Source organism: Cebidichthys violaceus, unplaced genomic scaffold, assembly GCF_023349555.1.
Source record: "Cebidichthys violaceus isolate CVI_PGR_0920_01 unplaced genomic scaffold, fCebVio1.0.p SCAF_13, whole genome shotgun sequence".
NCBI classification, from domain to species: Eukaryota; Metazoa; Chordata; class Actinopteri; order Perciformes; family Stichaeidae; genus Cebidichthys; species Cebidichthys violaceus.
The window spans coordinates 3,510,297-3,532,746 of NW_027176296.1; the positions used below are offsets into that span (position 1 = coordinate 3,510,297).

The following is a 22,450-nucleotide window of genomic DNA, read 5'->3' on the forward strand; positions in this document are numbered from 1 at the left end:
CGACATTTTGAAAAACATACATTTCCTCTTATGAGTCATCCTCATGTATCTCAATAACTGGAGAACAGTGGCGATAAAACATCTTAATTTTTTTTTTTTTTTTTTTTTGCCGTCAACGCATTTCGACCCTTTTGGTGACCGCTGGTGGCTCCGTGCGCCGTAGATTGGAGATCCTGCGTCGGCTGAAACTCATTTCCTGATTGGCTGTCTGGAAGGTGCGTGGTGTTACAGAGAGTTACAGCTGACGAGACTTGTCTCTGGTAAGTGTTTGTCCGTCTTTGGACAACTACATACCATTCAAAGCGGTGCGTCCACACGGACATGCAATCATGGAATTATTGGTTCGGTATCTGGACCGGAGCAATTCAAACAGGTAAATTATTATTTTTAAATGACTGGCGTTCAAAACTATCTTTGGGGCATGAGAAGTGTTAGTGTTTAAAAATTATGTTTCTGAAATAAAGGCCGAACTGAACATTATACTCATTTACAAAACCTAGATATTGTTGTCCTACTTTTTATTTTTTTATTTTTATTTTTTTTAAAACAACTGCACCAGTCATTTAATTCTTCCTGACAGGACCAGGCAGGTTTTTAAAACGACACATTCAGCTGAAGATAACTGTAAAATGTGGGATAAAACTCCTTATGGTTAATTTCTAACAACTGTAAAAGGAGAAGGTTTGCACTCTGTCAGGGAGAGCTTGTGGGTGACAAACTGTTGGGAAAATATTGAAAGTGCACTTCCTGAACTAACCTTGGACTTAAACCCAGGCAGCACCATGAATGCAGGCAGTGTACTTGGTACACGGAGTCCTTCCTGTGAATGATGACTTTTGCTCTAGTATATTGTAATAGCATAACTGCTGCTTTCACTTCTGTTTTTAAAACCCTAAGTGCTGTATCCTTGCCTCCTCATACTGTTTTTGTTTTTTGTCTCCCAGCTCTGGGAAGATATTACATTTTGTATTGTAACTTCTCTTTTTCAGCTCTGTGTCGACTCAAGATGTTATCAAAGAGGAGAACCTGAGAGATGACCTGAAGTATTACTTTATGAGCCCGTGTGAGAAGTACCGGGCCCGAAGACACTTACCCTGGAAACTTGTGGTGCAGATTCTGAAGATCGTCATGATCACAACACAGGTATGTAGAGTGGGATTAATGTAGATTAGGAAGGAAGATCCTCCCAGAAAATGCTTGCTCTAACGCACTCTTTCCAAGGTGTGTAGTATAGTGCAGTAAAATCTGTATGAAATAATGTTATTTGTGTGGTCACATTTAAACAAACATGATCCTACATAATCTGAGTGTGTCTGTTTCTTTTCAAATGGAAGATGATGAAATAAGTGAACATCACCCATTCATCTGAACCTTACTCTTCTTGCTGCTTGTAAAGCTATAAAAGGACTTTGTAGTTATTTGTTCTTATATTGCGCTAACAAATATTTTGTTGTTTCAGCAGTAGACAAAAGAAGCAAAACAGAAAAAATACCCAAGAAAACAATTACTTCAATATTTTTCTTGATGTAAAACAACTACTTAAAAAGTTACTACCTACAAAGTCCAAATCAGTGTTATAAATTTGAAAATGACTAAATAAGGTGGACAACATAATGCAGTCCATCATATCATCTTGCATTGCTCAAGTAAAATCTTGAAAAATATATTTCTGGATGAAGAGATGTGTTCCATAAAATGTTACTGACATGGCTTTGACAACATTCCAAAAAATATAAATACTAAACGGGATTAAATGTAGTTAGTTGCATTCACCAACCATCTACATGAAACATGAATGTTCCCTTTCCCGCTGTTGTTTCCTCCGTAGCTCATCCTGTTTGGCCTCAGCAACCAGCTGGTGGTGTCCTATAAGGAGGAGAACACGATGGCGATCAAAAACCTTTTCCTGAAGGACTACAGCGGTGTGGATGAGGACGACTACTGTGTTGCTGTCTACACCCAACAAAGTGTCTATGACAGTCTGTTTTACGTCCTGGATCAGGCATGTTCAACCGCCTCACCGTACATGCCTACACTCAACCCAAATCAATGTGATTTTAAACTATTCAACATGTACCTGTTAACCCTGTGAAACAGGCTACTATGGGAACTGCTACGCTCTACTTAATATTTGATCAGGCTTCCTGTGATACGGCAGGTTGCAGCTTCTTTTCAACATAATATAATCACCATGTTTACAGTTTGATTTACCTGAGGCTTTTGACATTTATAGTACAGCCAGTTGGGCCGGATCTCTGTGGGTCCCCTGAGTTACGGTGAGGATGAAGATGGCAATCTGCTGCCTCTCCTCATCTGTAAAGAATATTACAAGAGAGGCAGCGTGGATCCCTCAGATGAGGCGTATGATATAGATGCTCAGCTGGAGACTGGTGAGAGGGAACATTTACAGACTTTGTTGTTGTTCTGTTGTCAATATTTCCCCTTGCTTTAGAGTACACCTGTAATTTTAGATGTCACAGTTAGGGATGCACCAAACAGATTTTTCAGCCCTGATAACGGTGGGGATACCTGGACTTTGGGAATCGTCCGGTACCGATCCGATACCAGTGTGTAATTAATACGCTGTCTGCTTCACTATTTGGAAGTGACTGGGATCATACTTTTATGTGCAAGGCAACATCATGCTTGACTTAATTAAAAATTTTAACTTTGTAAAACAAAATGTAACTAATAGATGCATGGATATAACTGTATTGAATTGTCATTTATTTTTTATATGATAAATAGTGAACCAGCAACTTGGTAAAAAACAAATCTTCAAAATGAATAGGAATTTCAACTGTAAACCCTTTTTTAATGCAACAACACATTGTTTAAAACATAAACAGGCATTCAAATTCCAGTGTATAATGTAGAAAGTATATGAAAATAGAATAAAATTTAATAAGCCTGCCCCATTATTGTCGATACCTGATCCATTAATTTGAGTCGGTATCGACTTGATATCTGTTAATTGATTTATGATTACCTCTGTGTCTTTAAGGAATATACACTTCTCCTTGCATGTATAAAATGGCCCAAAAAATGTATTTAACGGTACTTGATGAAAGTTTTACATTCCTCGTTATGGTAGACCTTGAATTACTAAATCATCAATATTATGAGAGACAACATACAAGGGCCTTTGGGTAAATAGAAGATCTCAGACCTGGTGCTCATTTTCTCACCCTGTTCATCGCTTCTCTCTCAGTTTGTATGTCACATGATCCAAAGACTGCAAACCAATGGAAAACCCAGAACTCATCATTTTTTGATCTGGACTTTTACAGGTAAACATGCTCCCATCAATGCACTGTATGCGGACGCAGCTAACGCACATCATTTACCTTTCTCTGCCGTACATTAAAATCCTCATTTTTGCTTTCAGGCTTGTTGACATGAAAATGACCTTTCAGCTGAAAGGCATAAACCTACAGACTGTGCGTTCCCGGGAGTTACCTGACTGCTACTCATTCTATATCACGGTATGGTTCTGCTATAGTTTTTGTCCTTATGAAATAAAGTGTACATGAACAGGTGAAATCCAGGTTAACAATTTGATACTTTCCATCATTGAGAGATGTAGTGTGGACAAGTTAAAAATATATATTATTGTTGAAACTCATTGCTCACATGGCATTCGACTGAAAAAAGACTTTCCTCATCATTTTCTGAATCATTTTTCCTTTGGCCTTGTCCCTTAGATAACATTTGACAATCAGTGTCACAGTGGAAAGGTGAAAATATTCCTGGACATAGACGCTCAGAGCTGTGCATGTCAAGACTGGAAGATATCTGGGACGGGTAAGGTGTAGTTGTCTAACATAATGAAGAAATAAGAAAAACGTATATAGCTGCGAGTAGAAATGATCATGGTCCAAGCAGATTGACCTCAATGACCACTTTAAAACATACTGCATATGTTAACATTATGTGAGAGCAGGACTTGGCCACCTGAGGGTTCAAACCCTGAACCATTGTACCCCCAGAGAAAGTGACTTTCTGTGTACGCAGCAAATTACGAGATGCTAATCCCTGTGTGTCAAAATATCCCAAGACTACGGAGCGAAGCACCGAACTGGCAGTTTGGTTACAATCAATTAAACCAATTTTGATTCATGATCATTTATGTAAAATGTAACTAGAAAACACAGGTCTAAAAGTGTATAACTATATGTACAGTATATGGCCCAAAAAAATATAAATTCCTTTTTCTGTTGGCTGTCAGTTAGGCGTGTTCCTGCAAGCTGGGAGATATCAGTAATGAGTGTGAGGGAGTTGTGTAAAAGATAAACACACTTTTTGTCTCTGTTTCAGCTCAGAAGAACACACACTATCTGCTGGTGTTTGACGGCTTCGTCATTGTTGTTTGCCTCACATCGGCTGTGTTGTGCACCCGCTCCATCGTACTGGCTGTCAGGTTACTTCAGGTCAGCTGCTCAGTCTCTGCTCACACTGTGTAAAATCGTAGAGGGAATTACATTTTTCAGCCCCCATCATTTCCCTTTTCTTAAGCCAAATGTCACAAGTCCCTTTCATTGCAAAATCTAAAATACCACCTATATCGGATGTGGATAAATTCTTGCATAATCTGCAGACGTTTCTCAACATGTTGTCAGTTAATTTGATACTCTGTTGTAGATCCTTTTCTGTAAGAGACTGATTTAGCATTTGCATTTGTGTATTTTCAGAGATTCTCCAGATTCTTCCATGAGAACTACAATCGTAAAGTGTGTGAGGATGACCAGAAGGAGTTTCTGAATGGCTGGTATGTGCTGGTCATTGTCAGCGACCTCTTGGCCATTATTGGATCAATACTCAAGATGGAAATACAAGCAAAGGTAAACTGAATCGTGTTCTTCTTCGGCATATGTCAAATAAATGTAAAAGGAGAGCCATACATCGTTAACTATATATGTTTACAGCTGGGGGAGAAGTAAAGTAAAAAACATCGTTAGGGTTTGCATCAGATCTGGCAAAAATTAAAAGAATAAAGTTTCTTAAGCAGTTGGCATCATAATGTGTAACTAACTGCCTGTCGGCATCACCTTTTTGATTTTATGTCCTCTGTTTAATGACGCAATTGAGAAATAAAATTCAAAGTGTCTCCCTGTCTGCTGAACTTTGGAATGAAAAGATTCAATGCAGTCCCTGTAAGGACTTGTTTATTTTAACCTGACTGTCTAGCCTTTTTATAGCCACCATGTTGAGTGTTTACCCTAAAACATAGTAAACATGTCGTTGAGGATAGCTTGTGGTGGGGATTTGGAAATGCTCGTTATTAATGTTACTTATTCCACCTATTCTTTTCCTGCTTTAACCAATCAAAATGTTTGCTGCTTTTTGGAGTCTTTCCAGTATTTTTAAATTCTTAAATGATGGCAAAGTCCTTAATTTGTCAACTCAAAAATGAAGAAACAATTAACAAGATGTTTACACCTACCTGAAATCTGGTGGAAGAGGGGAATAAGGCAAATTGACTAATTGTATCTACAGTAGAGGAAAGTTTAGATTTACTTAGTTTTATATTCTATTAGACACACCTTTTTACAAAATGTCCTCAGAGATGTATTTGTGTTTTAACCGTAGAACATAAAAGCCAAATGACACATTATGTCACGCAATGACACATAACATAGTTAACAATTGATAGGATGTTCCTCTATTGCAGTTCCACATTGTACTTGAAGCCCTGATAAAATAATCCACACAGTTTATGTCACAGTTTACCACAAACAATGTGCCTGTTACAATAAAATCATATTGATAATCCTACAGCTTTAAGTTAACTTAAACATTTCCTGACTCTGTGATATCTTGATCAGTGCAGCAGAGGCCGGGGTGTTCCACATTCACAACTAAACATTAACTCATTTTACAGGGCTTCACTGAGGCCTGAAGTAAGGCTTGGGATTTTTTCCCCCTCTCCTGTAGAGTATGACCAATTATGATGTGTGCAGTATCTTTCTGGGAACGTCTACTTTAATGGTGTGGGTCGGTGTGATCAGGTACCTGGGATACTTCCAGAAATACAATGTGAGTCTGTCAAAGTTTTTCTCTTATTATGGGTTGCCCTTTTCACCCTTAATCCTCACACATTCTTTCATGATTTGTTTGTGGCTTAACAATAATATGTGTGTCCATACTTCCTGTGTGTCTAGGTATTGATTTTAACCATGAAAGCAGCTTTCCCCAAGGTCCTGCGTTTTTGCTGCTGTGCCGGCATGATCTACCTCGGCTACACCTTCTGCGGATGGATCGTACTGGGGCCATACCATGAGAAGGTAACCCTCTTAACTGGTTTGAGGAGAGCAGAGGATGTGGAGGCCTGAAGGCCAGATATTAGAGAAGTGAGTTTATGGTGTGAAAATCTGCACTGGCTATTAGTCAGTGTTGTGGGAAATTAGGGGAACTATTAAAGCTCTTTCCGTGACTTCGTCCCTTCCTGCAGAACTGCTGAGGTCAAAAGAAAATGGTTGAGTTCCCAAACGTGCATGTGTGCACATCATTAAATTGGCTGAAACTGCATTTTGTGATTGAACAAAATCTATGCGGAATGACTCCAGTGAGAAAATGGAGTAATAGCACAGATCTTTTATTTATTAAGTGTGCAGATTCATACTGTTAGAAATAATGTCTAAATCATGAAAATGTAAATGAATCTACGTCACTCTTAATGAACATATGTGTTGTCTACCATGTTTGCCCTATTTAAAAGAAATTATACAGGTGATTATTTGGTATGATTCATGTTTTTTGTTTTTTTTTAAATTGTTTTACAAACTGCAACTTAGCAGACTTGCTCCCATGGTTATGTTATTTAGCTTTTGAATTGCTGTGTCAACATTATGTCCTGCAAATTTAGGAAACTGAAAAAAATGGCTTCCTTGTGCACAACTTCACATCATTGGTCCCTTTTCACACTGCATATACAACCACTAGATGTCAGTATATGTCCAGTCCATGAAACCCCCAGCTTCAATCAGACCAGCGTTCTGTCCTCACTGGGACACTTTTCACATTTATACTCACAGCCTTGTTTCTAATAGACAAAAACACATTTTAAAGTATTTTTGAGCAATTTTTATTTCTCTTTTTATCAGACAATGTATAGGTGATAGAAAGTAAGAGGGGAGCAAAGGGGGATGACATGTGACAAAGGTCCTCTGCAGACTCTGGGGTGTGTCGTGATTTCACCACAAACTATTCCGGTGTTTAAACTGCTTAAATTGATCAAATTTGATGCACTTTTAAAGAAAGTAAGAAAGGGATGATTGTTTTTGTGTGCTCTATACTCATCAGATATTTGAACTGAACATTTGGACAGGGGAGACGTATAGCTTCAACTCAAACTATCACCTTAACTGAGAGATCCATGGACAGCAAGTGCCATCTGGGAAAATGTGTGTTTAGCTGTCCTCGCCCGTTAAGATAAATTATTTACGGAAGTCCGAGCAGCAGTGGGCGTCTAAACAAGGCAGTGCTCGTACTGTAGGAGAGACAGATGTGAGATAGGCTGAGATCAGCTGACCCGGGCTTAGTGATGTCTCACTTACCAAATAGAAATTTGTTGATGATCTTAAAACTGAAGAGGAGTTACTTCTGTATACGAGTTGTTGACTGATGAAGTGTTTGTCAGGTCAGTTTACTCAAGGACCACATGAGTTTTGACCAATGGACTATAGCTCTAGAGTTAAATCTTTTTTAATGCTTTAAAAAAAACTTTTTTACAGCTTTTAATTTGTAAATGGCAACGATTGTATTGTAAATGTGCTTATGCTTTAACGACCGACCCATAAGAAAAGTTATTGGGTAAAACAATACTGTCACATTAATTGCAGTTCACAGTGAAAGTGACTTGACTTGCAGTGCTGCTATGGATACAGTTGAGGTAAACGGCTTTCAGTTCCTTGTTTGTCCAACATTGAGTCAACTGAGACTTGATTTCAATATTTACATTGTGGTGGCGGGGGGGAGTCCCCCATCATGTGCTGTCAGCCCGTCCAGGATCCCCTGGTATTTACTGAAGGAATAAACAGAGTATCTTCTTGTACTTGCCATCCCACACGTCTCCAAGTGCTGGAATCCATACCATCGCTGTGGGATCAGGATGTTGTATTTAGATACTATCACATTCTGGATGGAACTCTCCCTTTTTTTTTAGCCAGTTGTCTCTTAGCTTGTCTTTCCATCTTTGTCGTTCCACCTCTATCAAGCATCATGCTTCTGTTGGTCTTCTGCACCAACATTTTTGTGGTGCTTTTAAAAAACAGACCTGTGTTAAAACTACAGGCAAAATTTCTCATTTATCTTGATTCACTGCCTCTGTTAACTGTTAATGGCATATACAACTTTGATCCAATCCAACGTCGCATCTTCTATCTCTCTAGTTTGAGGGCCTGAGTCGTGTAGCAGAGTGCCTGTTCTCCCTGTTGAACGGCGACGACATGTTCACCACCTTCGCCCAGCTGAAGGACAAAAACACTTTGGTGTGGCTCTTCAGCCGGGCCTACCTCTACTCCTTCATCTCCCTGTTCATCTACATGGTGCTGTCGCTCTTCATCGCCCTCATCACAGACTCCTATGAGACCATCAAGGTACTTCTGCTTTGGTTTGGTTCTAGTGAGGTGAAAGCTGTGGCGTTTCATAGATTCAACTTTATATCTCCTTAGGCCGTGAAAGGGAGTTGAGTAACAGGAAATCCATGAAAATTATTTCACAGTACTCTACTCACAACAATTACTTGATTTGATTATTTACAAGACAAATGTCTAAACCCTTCCATGTGACAAAAGTATAGGTAAAAAAGTGCTAAAATGTTCAAATCCAATCTGTGCTGTTATGCAGTTTTGAAGGCGTTTTATTTGTTTTCATTTCTATGTGTTTTCACCAACAGAGGTTCCAAAAAGACGGATTCCCGCTGACTGACCTGCAGAAGTTCGTCAGAGAGCAGAAAGATTTTCCTGTTGCAGAGGAGAGCAGTCAGACAGACGTTCACATCAGATACTCTGTGTTGTGCTGCTGCCAACGGTAGGATGGTGTTTACAGCCGTGTTATGGTCCTTTGATGATATTTAATCACGCACCTTGCTGCATATGCATTCACACCTGGAAGCTACTTCTGTACAAACATGACTTCTCATCACAGAAACATGAGCAATATCATAGTTTAAAAACTGCGCTTACATCAATAATGTCAATCAAACGGCATGGGTTGGCACTCTTCAATTATAACGGTCAACTTTAGTTATTTTCTTTTTATGCTATTGTGGGAACTTTGAAATTCAACCATCCTTTTCATTATTAAATTTTACTGGGAAAGATGTAGGGCTGCAACTAATAACAATTTTCATTATTGATCAATTGCTTTGTTTAGTTTTGAGTAGTCAACAATGTAGAGGAGCGAACCCGAAAAAATATCTATCTAATACCTATTTAAAGCAACTACAAGGAACTTTAATTTTGTGTTTTTGGCGCTCCCTGTGGACCTGGTTCTGGTTCTCCTGTGCCTCCCTTCCCTAGAGCGGGCCCAGCAATTCGGCCTGGGTCTCCAGCAGTGTGGTGTCAGTGTTGGATCCCAGCAGGGACCTGGGACCACTTGGTCGCCTCACTGGAGTCTGAGTAATCGTAAAGAAATAGCCGACCTTCTCACTGATGGACTCGTTTGCTTGTGTAGGTCAAATAGAGGCATCGATATTAAATTGAGACTGATTCACAACCAGTTTAAAGTACCTTGTAACTTTAAATCACTCATTCTCAAACATTACACATACAAAAACATTTCTGAGTAGTTTGCTTACAACTTGTTGCTACAGCAAGACGTCGTATTTGTCTATACGTCCCTGTTTTCTGCTCATTCCTTTTCTATGAGCCAATCTCTATCATCAGCAGGCAGCAGACTGGAGTTTCCTCCACGCTGTGGTTTGGCTCGGTCTTACGTGGTCTGAGAGCAATGAAATTAGTGGTGGGAGCTATGCAGACACACCCAATGATGGGCTGATTACAGAGAAACTGAGGCTTTGCACTGGGAAGAACCCCCCCACTCCACCCTCTTCCACTCCCTTTCACCCCCCCAGCCATCCCTCCCTCCTTGCTGTGTTGCCTCCCAGATAAACAGGCCACGGTCAACACGCAGTCAACTGAGCTGGAAAAGCTGGTTTTGTTAAAGAACGCTGGATAGTTTGGAACGGTTATTTGATGTGTGGTGCAAGTTTAACGTGTGTGTGTGTGTGTGTGTGTGTGTGTGTGTGTGTGTGTGTGTGTGTGTGTGTGTGTGTGTGTGTGTGTGTGTGTGTGTGTGTGTGTGTGTGTGTGTGTGTGTGTGTGTGTGTGTGTGTGTGTTATTTTGTAGAAGGATGTCTCATGTTTTATTTCTCCATGTCCGTTATGTAGCAGTGGAGTAGAATTTACGCACAACCAGGTGCTTGTTGAAAAGTAATGCTTCCTTCCTCTTTAACTGTCTCTACCAAGCTGAATGGTTACGAAACTCAACCAAAAGCTGCACTACACCAGACTGTGGTGTCTTACTTTGACTTTTGGTTCTGCATTCATATAGATTAGCAAAATGTTTTGCAACTTTTTAATAGATTACTCAATTCCCTATTCTGCATCTGGGGAAGGCTTAACTGAAAACAGATACCAGGTTTGGCTTCTTTAGCCGTCACCATCCTTGTACTTAAAAAGCACCAGTCCATTTTATGACTGAATGCAAAAAGAAATTCACAGAAAAGCAACTATTGTAGTCATTTGTATAGCTAGCAGCAATGATCAGTGTTTACCATCAAACACTTTTTTCTGCAAGTTTTCCTACTATTACTTGCATACTGTAAGAAATACTATCAGCTTTCCTGCATGCTCCACTTTCTGTCACCGAGCTGTCTGGCGTCCCTGCTCTTGATTGTCTGAGTGTTTTAAAGGAAGTTTAGTTTCAGTTACAGAGCCATTATGTAATAATGTGTGATAGTGGAAACGTAATGCTAGACTGCCAAATTAATGTGCATCTTCTCTGTGGAGTTGAGCGTAAAACTGCCAGAGTTGGCTGACTTGTTGTCATTAGGAGAACTCTTGTCGAGTTCCACACATTCTGTAATTGCAGTCATTTGACCAAATTTCATTTTTACGAGTGTATTTGTCTTTCTCTGCTCACAAAAATTAGATCAGCGTTCTCAGCTAACATGGTAATGTCTTACTGGATGAAATTTCATCTGCATGCAATTAGCCTCTTCCTATACTGTTATCTTCTACTGTGGTACGTTATCTTGTTTGGAAAGCGAAGAGTTGCTCTTTGTTTAGATTTAAAACTTATTTCCACTTTGACAGTTGAAATAATGTATTGTGGCTCAAGAGTCTCGTCGTTGAGAATGAATGTTGAATGGACGGTTATGGAAAAGGTTGTAACCATATACTATAGCTCTTCAGATTAGTACAATGACACAAAAAAAAAAAAAAAAAAAAAAAAAAAAAAAAAAATATATATATATATATATATATATATATATATATATATATATATATATATATATATATATATATATATATATATATATATATATATATATATATATATATACTTCATTGTATCTGCTGTAGTTCATATACTGTATGTGTGTACAGCAGCTTGGCCACCAGCTGTCTGCTAGTTAGCTAGCTATAGCTCTTTAATTCCACCATGCTTTAATGCTACACTGGTTCCAGAAAATAAACCGAACAAAGTTGTCACCAATCTGGCGATAGCAATGGGCTTCCCTGCGCTGTGACAGGAGTATAAATAACTATGTTGTTAAATTTGACTTTTTATTGGACTCTGTAATGTAGTGGCGATGAGGCATGCAAAACGTCATAAGGCAAGCAGAAAGGGCATTCATCTCTGTTTTGACCTGTGGTTACACCAACCCTGAGAACCTTCTCATCGCAGTTGTGGACGCTATGGGCAGCCATTATCTCTTTGAACCTGTCATGTTCCAAGACGGGAGCTTCCATGCTGAGCCGGAGGCTAGTGCCGCCACAGGATTGATCGTGCAGGAGTTGGGTGTATCCCCTCCTGACATGACGCAGTATTTCGTAGATGCTGCTGTTGCATTAAATCCTATTAGGGATTACCTCGTTCTGGCACCTGCTGGTCCTTGGTGTATTTTCTTCTGATCTGCTCGCCTTTTTGGTTTTGCAACCCGCACTGCACAGGCTCAGTGTCACTCATGGCCTCATCTGTGAGGTTTTTGTACAGGCCAGAAGCTGCCCACGTTAAGGCAAGGAACTTCTCCTGTCTCATCCCCTTTTATGCGGGGCTACTTCGAGATCGTCCTCCTCATTGGAAATGAGCTGCAGGGCAATGCCGCCTATCGGTGGCTGGGCAATTTGTTGGTCACTATTGTCAAGAAGAGACATTCCCGTCTCAACTGCCAAATACTGGGGTGGACAGATGATGAAGCTCAGGCTCTATATGGTCTACGTGGAGACCGTGCCAGAAAACACGTAGGAGACTGTGTTGCCATCTGTGTCAGTTCGAGGAATGGGCTGAGCTGCACTTGAGTGCAAGTTTTTGCACGTAGTTCTTTTATTTGTTTACTAACTATGATGAGTACGTTCCGAAGAAGGGCAGCAGGATTTTAGGTTCTTTTAAATCAGTCTATCGTAAAAAAAATAAAAATGGTTGCTTTGAATGGCAAGGTTTGTTCTATTCTTATTTTATTTCTGTGGATTGGACACATCTTCATTGCTCTCTGTGAAATTCATTCACATCCTCAAAATGGCTGCAGCAGTTTGTGGAATGAGACTTGGTCTGCAAACTCAGCAGTAAAATGTGCTGCTTGTGGCAGATCATAAAGAGAAAGGAAAAAAAAATGTCTAATCGTTGACAGATTTGATGAAACGGGAACATATTCAGCCATTTCTCTTGAGAGCAAACACAAGAAATGGTGGTAAGGCTGTCGTTTTCCGTGTGCTTGTTTTGGGGGATTTATTCTCTGAATGGGTACAATCACCAGAAATCCAAACCTCCTCCTGCATCCCTTAGCTGTCTGTGTGTTATGGCCAAACCTGTGTGTAGGTGGAAGCCCAGATAATAAAGACGGTGTGAATCATAGGAACTATGATGATCTGTGTAGGAGATTATCTCAACAGTTCAAACACGTAGTAAATGTATCATTGGTCTGAGCAAGCAGCTGTGAGTCTCTAAATCTACCTAATCTAATTCCTGTGACCTTTTGAGATGTATCGGATGCAACATCTCAAAGAAACGCTTCTTAAATGTTTTACAATATAGGGTCAATGCCACTGATGTGCAACTTAAGCACAAGAGTTTTTTTTTTTCCTCATAAGAACCCTTATTAATGACCTAAAGTAGAAAGCATGTGCATTATCTGGTGATGTTAATGAGACATTGGGTGTATCACCCTTCTTGTTGGATCATGTTGTTGCAGAGTTCCAGAAAGTGACGATGTTGTACTGATCAGCTGACAGCTGCTCCACCTCCAGAGGACATGGATCAGGGAAGAAGAGGAAGAAGAAGAGGAGGAGGAGGAGGAGGATGAGGATGCTGCTGCTGAAAAGATGACCTCACACGTCTGATACAGACTTTGAGGTCAAACCATCCACTGCAAAATCCTCAAAAAAGCAGAGTTTATGATTCTGTGACGTGCAATATGAAACGCCAATGAAGTTCCCTCTCTTTAACATGAAACTGGAGCTTGAGCTGTAAAGAAAGTGTTTCATAACGGTATCTACTGAAGTTCAGGATGCTGTTGAGAAGTTTACTGAGCCTTTTGTAAGGTCTGTACATGCATTTAGTTGCCAAAGATCTGGATTCAGTGTTTTTCTGCAATTGACTGTGGCTGCAAACACTGGTGCTATGCAACATTATGCAGTGCTGGAAGTAATTTATTTGTCAAGTGTTGTACTGATTGCAGTAAAGCTAATATTTTCCATTTGTCCATTGTTACTGTGTCTCCCGTCTAACCTGCAAGTGTGCACATTCAACTTTCCCTTTTTAAAATTTTAGTCAGAAATCAGAAGCTGGGGCCTCATTGGATTATTTACATGGTCAATATTATATCAGCAGTGGTTGTGTTAGCATTGCAATACAAAACATTTCACATGAGCTCTGTAAAAAATATTTAGTGCTCCAAAGGTTTCTGCAAATTACTAAACGCATTCACAGCGGCAATTGAGTAAGATGAGTTTTTAATGACTAAACCAGAACTACAGCGTGAGTCAGTTTTATCAGCAAATCTACAATTGTTGAGACAAGCTGGAGCACGACTTTGAGTGCGAGTACTTTGCTTTTAACTTGATCAAATCAAAATGTTTATCTTTTATGTGATTATTATAAAAACAGACGAGAGTGGCATATTCATTAAGGATTTCTTTTCAACAGATTTGTTTAGTTTTAGGTCAACAAATATTGCTTACTCTTCAACACAACATGAGCTACAAATATCATCTTAAGTCTTATGTGCTATCTCAAACAAAACCCGAAGATTAGTGGAAAGAAGATAAAAAGTTTTAAAGAAAAATTCTTACATACAAATTATTCATACTTTTATATTTTTTAACTATTGGAAAATGTGACCTCTTTGAGGCCGAAGAAGTTTAGAAGGGAAATCTGTTTGATTTGAACTGCTCACAACTCATTGATATCTGAAACGTGGTGAGGTAACATGAAAATACTAAGAACAGGAGAGGAGTAATGGACTGACTCGCATGCTTCTCTAGGTGAACTAAATCGTGTGGGGTGCGTTAATCGTCTATAGAAAACGGATGAAACAATCGGTGGGTTTCGATGTCCCCTCTTCACTGCCACGGCCAGTGAGCTCGCAGGGCCTCGTGCGGTCAAGCGGAGGAATTCACATGTGAAACTGGGTGGCACACGCCCTCTACGTCACCAAGTTTAGGAGTCAAAGTGAAGACGCTCAACTTTTCTTCCTCCACTTTGTCCTACAGCTCTCTGCCGTCACCTCCCTCCGTTCACAGTTGCGGAGGCGCAATGCTGCAGCAGAGACATGTTGATTAACTCGGCACGGAAGATTTCGCAACTCGAAGCTCACTGACTCACCGCGGACTGTGCTCTTACCACAGGTAAGCTCACCTGGCTGATTGTGCATTTGAGGTAGCTCTTTGTTAGTCTTTTGTGATTAAATGTTGTATGTCGGGCAAAATATTTGTTTCGTTGGTTTCTATTTTTGTTTCTCTTTGTCAGTCCCTCTGTGAGAATTTCTCATGCCTCCCTTCTTCGCGGTTGTTGATTTCCTTAATCGGACAGGTAATAAAGGCTGCTTCTCAAGTCATGGTGAAAAGTACTTCAGCATTAATTGGCCTACGTTGGAGTTTTGTTTTGCTGCATGTCTGTATAGAGTTTACCCAAATAGATGTTTGTCCAGTAGAACATGGTGAATGACTGCGGACCTTTCTCAAGTCACTCGATTGAGCGTTTTGTTTTGGCTCCCTTTTTAATGTTACTCTGGTCACTATGTTGTTCAACTTTAGTAATGGTGCTTACTGTGATTTCAGTTGTAAATGCGTTTTGGCACGTGCACTTCTCCCTTCGGACTGGAGTCATTAAATCTCTCTTGGGAAAATTGGCACCATGCACTGATGTGGCATTTAAGCATTGCAGTTTAGACTTTTCATCTCTTTTATCATCCTATTCTACTTTTGCTTTAATTTGATCTATTTAAATCCATAAAACTGGATTTTTTTTAAATTCCTAAAAAGTGATTTATAGATATAGTTTATTAGACTTATATTACTTGAATTTAGGTCTGCAACTAATTCTTATTTTCGTTACAATTGTTTGATTGACAAAATGTCAAAACTATAAAAAACTAATTTCCCAGAAATCAAGATACCTTAAAATGCCGTATTTCATCCAAACAGTCCAAAACCCAAATAGGTTCTGTTTATTATCGCATAATACAAAAAAAGCTGCATATCCTCACTTTTGAGAAGCAGGAAATGGGAACATTTGGGATTTTTGTTGTTGGAATAACCATTTAATACATTTTTGCTTTACTTCAATTGATAAATGGTTCCACTTCTAGTGTTTTCTCTCATTCTCTTTCCACAGACACGCCTCTAAAATGGACCAACAGAACCACAGCTGCCATTATAATGAGTCCATGGGCTTCTTCTACAACAACAGTGGCGCTGATGACAAATGGGACAAAGCCCAGCTCATCCTGGTGCAGGTGGTGGGCTCTCTCTTCTGCTGTTTCATCCTGGTCTCCAACGCCATGGTCATAGCTGCAGTCATCACCAATAAGAGGTTTCACTACCCTTTCTACTATCTTCTATCCAACCTCGCCGCCTCAGACTTCCTGGCAGGCATAGCATACGTGTACTTGATGTTTAACACAGGTGAGGTGTCGCGGAAACTTACAGTAAAAGGATACTTCCTCCGTCAAGGTCTTCTGGACATCAGTCTTTCAGCCTCGCTGGCTAACCTGCTGGTAATAGCTCTGGAGCGCTACATCTCTGTCATGAATTGGAAAGTCCACAGCAATCTGACGAAGAGGAGGGTGACCCTGCTGATTGTGCTGGTGTGGGCCATCTCCATCTTCATGGGGGCCGTGCCGAGTCTGGGCTGGAACTGCATCTGCAACCTGAGCGACTGCTCCCAACTGGCTCCTATCTTCAGCAGGAGCTACCTGATCTTCTGGTCCGCGTCTAACCTGGTAGTGTTCCTGGTGATGGTGGTCATCTACACGAGGATCTACACCTACGTCAAGAGGAAGACAGCGATGCTCTCGCCACACACCAGCGGCTCCATTAACCGCAAGAGAACGCCCATCAAGCTCATCAAGACAGTCATGGTTGTGCTCGGTAGGTGTTAACCATTTAAATTCTGTCTGTGCAGCATCATTGATGAAGTGAGTCAGAACCTTTCCAGGATTAGTCGGGTTTAAACAGTTCTGGTCAACAGCCGTGTCCTTTGTCAAGGTCACAAAGTCCAGGCAATTCACTGAGGCACTGCTCAACACTGGGCTGTAATCTGTTTTCCTGATATGAAGGAAAACCTTGAGCATAATAAGACAAACACTTAACCCTTTCAGTAAATGTTTTTAGTGCTTGTCAGGGATTTGAGGGCATCTTTAATGAAAAGTTGGCAAACAGTTTTTTATTTCTATTTTTCGTACTATTTGTCTCTTTTATGTCCGATTTTCTGCCCAGTGGCTTAAACTCGTTAACCATTATTCTATCGTCTAATTATTTGCTGAATAAACAAGTCATTTAGTCTATAAAATGTTAAAATATGTTGGATATCCCTCATAAGTTTCTTAGTTTTGTCCAACGGACAGTCAAAAAACAAAAGAAAATCAGTTTACAGGATGTAAAATGGGAATAAGGAGCAAATCCTCACTTTTGAGAAGACTGTTTGGCATTTTTGTGCTGAAAAGAATCCTTAAGTTGTAGGGTATTAATTTTCTATTCATTGGCTAAACAATTAATTAAGGTATTGTTGCAGCACTACTTAGTTCTTTTCCCAGAGGAAAGAAAGCTCTAGAAGGCTGACGTTTCCTTCTCTTCTCATGCATTCTCATCCCAGATGAGGCAGTCGGATATCCTGGTCCTGCTCTTTGTTTAGGTGTTGCAACGGGATACCTTGCAATAGAGGAACTCAAATCCTTGCCCTCCCAGCACTTTCCTGTAAGAACGGAACAATAGGACTGCACCGTCGTATTCTACTCGAGCACCAAAATAGGGTGTTGAATGCATATTCTAATGCGAATATAACACAACCATCAAACTCTTAAACCGATGCGTTTCAGAAAGCCCTGCAGGTCAGATGAGTTTCATGTCCTCAGTTTTTGTTTTCATACACTCTTCATACAGCCACCAGATAGAAACTTGCATGAGATAGTTGTAGTGACTTTGCATGGCCGCCCTGCAGGATAAGTCTGTCATTGTTCTTTGTTTCTTCGGGCACTCGGCTTGTTGTCTGACCAGATGGTTTGATACAGTTTGTAGCGTAGGAGCTGCTGTCCGCCTTTGTACACAGTGTCTTCTAGACTGCTGTATAATTATCTCTCCCGGCAAGGACACTACTCTTGACCCTGTGTGGCGTACCATCCACACCACACCACACCGGCCTTCAATGAACATCCCCTCCTCCCCACCCATCCAGAAAAAATGAAGAAAAATAACCTATACTTGAGTACTTTGTCTATTGCTTTCAGATGCTTTGCAGAGTTCTTTTGAGCGACAGCGTTGAAATGTCATTCCCTGTTGATTTTGCTGTGACTTTGGAGTGAAATGTAAAACAAAAGTGCTCTTGAAAGGTGACGCAAATAACACAACAGCAATATCTAAGAGAGAAAGGAAGGAACTTTGAAGCCCTCTGAGGCATGCGGTCTGGTCGATGTGATATTTATATTTTCCTGATATATTTATATAATTCAGGAGGAAAAAAAAGTTCACTTCTGTAACAGAAAAGTAGTCCGCACAGGTGAACTGGTAACTGGACAAACCAGTTTAAAGAAGCTTAACCCACACATGCTTTGTCATACCAAGAGTCAAATGAATGAGTGCTTAGGTGTTGGAACATGTCGGACATTGTCACCGACACCTAAGAAGTATAAATTTGCACTTATTATTTAGTTTATTTTTTTAAATTTGTGTTTCACTCTTCATGGCACTAGTATGGTCAAATATATTTATTGTAGTTTAATAGCCTACAGCCATTTATTTGTAGTATGTCTAACAGTGTTGGGACTTGTTTAAGTGAAGCATGGAGATTTGTTTTGAATTTTTCAAGTACAACCGCAATCAAATGAGAATACCAGCTGAGAAAAAGAACACATGCGTGTTCCTAAAACAGTTTGTCGTGGATTAAAGGGAAAGAAAGTCCACTTTTAAACTTCGATACATGAAAAACTGCCAATAGGAGGCCATTAAAAAGGCAATTTCAATTTAGTTCACTTAATTTTGAACATGTGGGCTATCAAAGACGAAGAAAAAGAGGAAGAGGAATGACTATTAAAAATAGAAATTCATTGTAAAGTGTGGCAAACCTTTTGACTTTCAGGCCTAAGAGCAATGAAAAACACTACCACCAGACCCTCTGTCTGTGTGCATGTGTATCCATACTTGTGTATGTGAGACAAAGGGAGAGGGAGCTGTATAGAACAGTACTTGTTTTTGTTCTGCAGATGTATTGAGGCAGTAGAGATGCAGGTTGTGCAGACAAGTTGCTGCTTGTGGCTTCCTTTCATTTCCAGACATTTCTTTGTAGCTCTGTTTTGTGCCCAAACATGTTTGAAATGAGTGCTAATTCGCTGCTTCAGTGACCATCCGTATTGTTTACCAAACACACAGCATTAGGTATTTAACACAATAATGGCATTGTACTCCCAACCTGTGTCTGCTTGTTGTAATGGTATTAGGATGGTATTCTTTTGCTAAAATGTAGTGATTTTTAGATGCAAGTGTTGTAGCTTCATCAATATAAGCACATGAAACCATCAAATACACTGATTTAGCTTTTAATAGATTTGCATTTTTAATTCCTATTTGAACAATCCGAAACCTCTTGGCCAGCTCAGAAAATTGTTAACATCCTTTACTTACCGTAAAATGAATGCTGAAGCAATAAATCAGTTAGTCAATCGACAGAAATGTAAACAATTTTTATGATAGATTCCTCTTTTTTTAAAAGGACAAACTGCTGAAAATTCTCAAGTTCCAGATTTCAAATTTGCTGCATGGTAAATTGAATACCAATGAATCAATAATGATGATGATCATTAGTTGCTGCACTAATTAAAAATTGCCCCTAAGTAAGACATATTATCTCCATCATACGGACACTTAAGCTAAACGGCTCACAGTAGATGACGGTGTTTTGACCTGCAAGTTCTCACTACCAAGCTAAGATTGCGGTGTGCAAGACGTATGCAATTTGGAAACACATAAGGTTTTCTTGTAAACGGATTTTAAGTTGTTACACAGGATTGTTAATATGGTCAATGCTTTTTAAAATGCTTTTCAAATTTTCTCAAAGCCACTTTACATACTGTAGAATAAAATAATAATAATAAACAAACGGCAAACTCTTAAATACAGATATCAGAAATGATATGACAAACCTAAATTATTTTTGACACATTGGTTTATTACAGATTTTTGACAGATCAATAAACATTTATTACAATTATTTAACATTAAGTTTATTTAAAAGTTAGATGAGAAGATCGATCCCACTGTCATGTCTGTATGATAAATATGAAGCAAATGCCATCAGTCGCTTAGCTTAGCATAAAGACTGCTAAACTGGCTCATTCTAAAGATCACAAAATCTGCCTACCAGCACAGCTAAACATCTAATTAGTGCATTATATCTTTTTTTTTTTTTTTTTTCTCTCTGACTCACTGATGCTCAAAATAATGTGAGAACTGCGTGTTACAAAAGCCTAACTATGTGTTATTCGGGGTTTTGTTTTTTCCTGAAGGGGCCTTTGTGATCTGCTGGACTCCCGGCCTGGTGGTTCTGCTCCTGGACGGCCTCAACTGTACGAGTTGTAAAGTCATGAAATCAAAACGCTGGTTGCTGCTCCTGGCTGTACTCAACTCCGTCATGAACCCTTGCATCTACTCCTACAAGGATGAGGAAATGTGGACAACGTTCAAGAACCTCTTGCGCTGCATTGGTAATGGCACGCGGCGGCAGCGGTCGACGAAGGCCAACGCCAGGCCGCTCAGCTCTGGTCAGGATACGGGCAACAGTCAGCCTCCCTCAGAGGAGGCAAAAAATGACGATCAGGACATAATGAAGACTTGAAAGTGGAACTTGATAGGAATTTTAACAGAATTTGTGTCCAGCTCCGACTGGAAGTACCTTTATGAAGATACAGAATGGAGTTGACTTGAAAGAGAAACCACACCAGTTGGTCTCAGGGCGGTGGTGTCGGTGTCTGCTGATTAAAAGTACATTCTTGAAGAGACACTGCAGGCCAGCCTCTCCAGTGTAGAGCTGCTGAGAGCTTTATGCAAAACTAATTCCCCAAATGGATGCAAAGATGTTGTTTTCAGTTTTATTCAGGATTTTACAGTTTTTGGACACAATGCTCCTAGGCTGGGATTGTGAGATTCTTATAACCGTTTCATCCTGTTGTCTTCCTCATCACATCCCCGCAGGTTATTTAAACTAGACAATTCTGCAAGACAAGAATCTAATATGAAGTGCAGAGCAGTACATTTTTACTTTTACTTCCAAAAAGGGTAAAATCATGCAAAGGGTGGCTTAACTTTCTCCCTTTTTTATATACATTTATGTACATGTAATTGTCTTTAGGTTTACTTCCTGTGTAGCTTTTGAGGAAGCGATTCTGTAATGGATAATCTACTGTATTTAAGACGTGTAACATTTTTGTAGTCGGGTACACTAAAACTGTAGGTTTGCTTGGGCAGGGCACAGTTTTTAAGATTATTTTGAACACAGCTAGTGAAAAATACTGTAAACTGCTGTAATGTATCTACTTGTACATCCTGTAAAAAGCTTCTAACAAGAGGTGCAGTCATTTCAACTGACAGCCAGCATGCTCAGCATGACCTAATTGTTTTGGCTATCATTTGCAATTTAAAGTCTTGAAAGTCACACCCTGCTTTTTTTTGCAAAGCAGTTTGGCCCCTGGGGAACAGATGACAGAATCCCTGCTTTCTTGTCCTGTCATCTTTTATCAGTTCACCTTAACAAACAGCCTGCAGAACCTCATGGGGGCAAACTGGTTTTCCCTATAGCATTTTTACACATCCGCTTCAACTCGCTGAATGGCTGCTGTTGCTGTGATGAAACAGCTGCTCACCTGACAGTGCAGGGGTGGTAAAATGTTGCGACACACTGGATTCCTACTGGAGTTTTAGCAATAGCCTGTGTACCTGCAGGAATCAAAAAGGATCTGACTGAAAGACTGTAACTACACACACACACACACACACACACACACACACACACACACACACACACACACACACACACACACACACACACACACACACACACACACACACACACACACACACACAGGAGCCCTCCCTCACCCCAGACTGCTAAATCATTGACAGGGTTCAAATGACTCTCCTTTAACCTGCTGTACAGTATTTATGCCACTCCTGCTGTAAAAGACTTGACATCATTAAAGCTATTTTGTGTATTTTATGTTTTGTTATCAAACCGAGATTATTCAACGCCATCTCTGTCAAGTTAGCCTTTCAAACTACATTTAAAATCGTAGAAAATAACTTCTTGTTAAGTCACAGCTTTTTGGAGTTTTTTTTCGAACATAATGCTCGATATATCTGTTTTCCTAATGAAATGACATGATACAAAAACAGCACAGATGTTGATTTCACTAAAGGGCTTGCAACAGTAGCCCAAAAAACATTTATTTTTTAAAAAGCTGCTTCATTCAATATCCAGAGCATTAAAATGGCTGCAAACAAATATGTGCTATGTAAAGATA

General features: G+C 39.8%; 2 protein-coding genes across 2 annotated transcripts; both read left to right on the forward strand.

The window, feature by feature from the left end:
- The first annotated feature begins 116 nt into the window (after nt 1–116).
- On the forward strand, nt 117–13,924 carry mcoln2 (mucolipin TRP cation channel 2). The gene is made up of 14 exons (XM_068707417.1): nt 117–373; nt 990–1,143; nt 1,829–2,002; nt 2,234–2,390; nt 3,212–3,290; nt 3,389–3,485; nt 3,705–3,804; nt 4,318–4,430; nt 4,692–4,841; nt 5,935–6,036; nt 6,162–6,284; nt 8,391–8,597; nt 8,897–9,030; nt 13,418–13,924. Exons 1-14 carry the CDS (start codon nt 330–332, stop codon nt 13,452–13,454), a joined length of 1,671 nt encoding a protein of 556 aa, XP_068563518.1. The 5' UTR covers nt 117–329; the 3' UTR covers nt 13,455–13,924.
- A 100-nt stretch (nt 13,925–14,024) lies between these two features.
- lpar3 (lysophosphatidic acid receptor 3) lies at nt 14,025–22,146 on the forward strand. The gene is made up of 3 exons (XM_068707418.1): nt 14,025–15,071; nt 16,060–16,814; nt 20,441–22,146. The coding sequence occupies exons 2-3, from the start codon at nt 16,073–16,075 to the stop codon at nt 20,767–20,769; spliced, it is 1,071 nt and encodes a 356-aa protein (XP_068563519.1). The 5' UTR covers nt 14,025–15,071; nt 16,060–16,072; the 3' UTR covers nt 20,770–22,146.
- Nucleotides 22,147–22,450: the final 304 nt, after the last annotated feature.